General features: G+C 21.0%; 1 protein-coding gene across 1 annotated transcript, besides 5 other annotated features; it reads right to left on the bottom strand.

The window, feature by feature from the left end:
- Positions 1–71: part of a repeat region that runs on past the window's edge.
- A 19-nt stretch (positions 72–90) lies between these two features.
- Positions 91–238: a repeat region.
- Positions 239–269: 31 nt separating this feature from the next.
- Positions 270–312: a sequence feature (AT_rich).
- Positions 313–555: 243 nt separating this feature from the next.
- Positions 556–633: a sequence feature (AT_rich).
- An 11-nt stretch (positions 634–644) lies between these two features.
- EDI_050570 (uncharacterized protein) lies at positions 645–1,916 on the bottom strand (the record flags this gene model as incomplete). Its single annotated transcript, XM_001741628.1, has 1 exon — positions 645–1,916. The coding sequence occupies one exon, from the start codon at positions 1,914–1,916 to the stop codon at positions 645–647; it is 1,272 nt and encodes a 423-aa protein (XP_001741680.1).
- Positions 1,917–2,004: 88 nt separating this feature from the next.
- Positions 2,005–2,134: a sequence feature (AT_rich).
- The last annotated feature ends 3 nt before the right edge of the window (positions 2,135–2,137 follow it).

The raw sequence follows: 2,137 nt of genomic DNA, 5'->3' as shown, positions 1-2,137 counted from the left end.
TCATGAGTAATTCGAAGGATGGAAATATTTTAGTGGAGTGTGTGGTGTCTCTGACGTGCTACCTTCGAACCCTCAAGATTATAAATAATAAATAAAGAAAAATACAAGAAAACAAAGAAATAAAATAATAAATGAATGAAATTGAAATAATTGATTAAATGTAATGTTAAATAAGAAAATAAGAAATGAACAAATAGAAAGTATAACAAAAGTGATAAACATTAATCTAAGTAGTTATTTCTATCAGTGTGTTAGTGCATGTAGAGAAGATTAAATTAATAAAAGAATTAAAAATGAAATGATTAAATAATTCAAAAACATTGAAATAAAGAATAAGATTGATATTATATAACATTGTTTCCATCATAATAAACATATTTTGTAAGATGTTAGACAATATTGATAGTATTGATTTCAATACATAATTAACTATTTTATAAATAATCTATCATAAATCATTAATACTATACTTTTAACTGTTAATTATTAGATTGTGTTAATAACATATTCTAAATGATAATACACCAATATCAAAAAGAATAAATAAGAAAAGAGTAATAATATAAATGATAATCAATTATAATTTATTTCTACTTCAAATTATATTGTATTTCATTTATTGTATTTTTATTTCATTCATATCACTATTCAAAACAATAGCTTGGTATTCTTTTATTTTGTTTTAATTCTTCTTCACATCCACATCCATAAAAACATCTATATCCAAATGAAGTAATTGATGATGGTATATTAATTGATGTTAATGATGTACATCCATTAAAACAATAATTTCCTAATTCAATAACTGATGATGATAAATTAATTGATTCTAATGAATAACAATTATTAAGACAACAATCTCCTAATTTAGTAATTGGTGTTGGAATATTAATTGATGTTAATGATCTACATTCATAAAAACATTTATCTCCTAATTCACTAATTGATGATGGTATATCAATTGATATTAATGATGAACATCCTTCAAAACATCTATTTCCTATTTTACAAGTTACTGTTGGTATGTTAATTGATGTTAATGATGTACATCCATTAAAACAATAATCTCCTATTTTACTAATTGTTGTTGGTATATTAATTGATATCAATGACCAACATTTGTGAAAACACAAATCTCCTAATTTACTAATTGAAGACGGAATAATAAATTCATTAATATCTTTCTTGAAAATATTCTTTCCATTGATTATTTCTAGATTTTCTGGTATTGAAATACTAACTAACACTGCTTCATTCATAAATATTCTTTTTTTACTCACAAACTGTAGACAATCTATATTCATAGATGTTAATGATGAACATTCAAAAAAACAATCATCTCCTATTTTACGAACTGATGATGGTATATTAATTGATGTTAGTAAATAACAATCGTTAAAACAATAATCTTCTATTTTACTAACTGATGATGGTATATTAATTGATTTTAATGATGAACATTTATAAAAACAATACTTTCCTAATTTAATAATTGATGTTGGTATATTAATTGTTGTTAGTTCATAACAATCTTTAAAACATTCATATCCAAGTGATTTAACTTCTGATGGTATTGTATTCCCATATGATTTTCTATCATATTTTGTATATTCTATATTTTTACATATATTTCCTTTTTCTTTTTTGAATAAATATATTGAATAATCAACTAAATACCATGTTACTTGTTTAAATATTCTTCCATCATTAAATGTTTTATCATTATAATTATAAATATGAAATGTTTCAATATTAGTAAATAATTTTCTTGAATATTCATTTAATGGAATTGGATTAAAATGAAATCGTTCCATATTTCCTTGAAATCTTTTAATTCCTATTTCTAAATTAATAAAATCATTAATATCATTAAAATACATTGATGCAATCATTATTTCATTATATCCTAATTTCATTCTTGATTTATTATTGATATTGGTTGATGTTGTTGTATGTTCCATTCTTGATTTAAAGTTGAAATAGTTTTAAGTTATGAATCTTGAGTATTTTAATTAAATAATACTCAAAATAGTTTATTTTATTAAAAATTAAACTATTATCAAAACTATATTTATTATAGTATTTTACTATTGTTTATTACTATTTCTTTTTATTTTTTTTTTATGTATTTTTAGAT

Source organism: Entamoeba dispar, genomic scaffold (assembly GCF_000209125.1).
Source record: "Entamoeba dispar SAW760 scf_1105229463811 genomic scaffold, whole genome shotgun sequence".
NCBI classification, from domain to species: domain Eukaryota; phylum Evosea; order Mastigamoebida; family Endamoebidae; genus Entamoeba; species Entamoeba dispar.
Note: the sequence above shows the minus strand (reverse complement) of the source record. Positions and strands in the feature narration are given on the sequence as shown.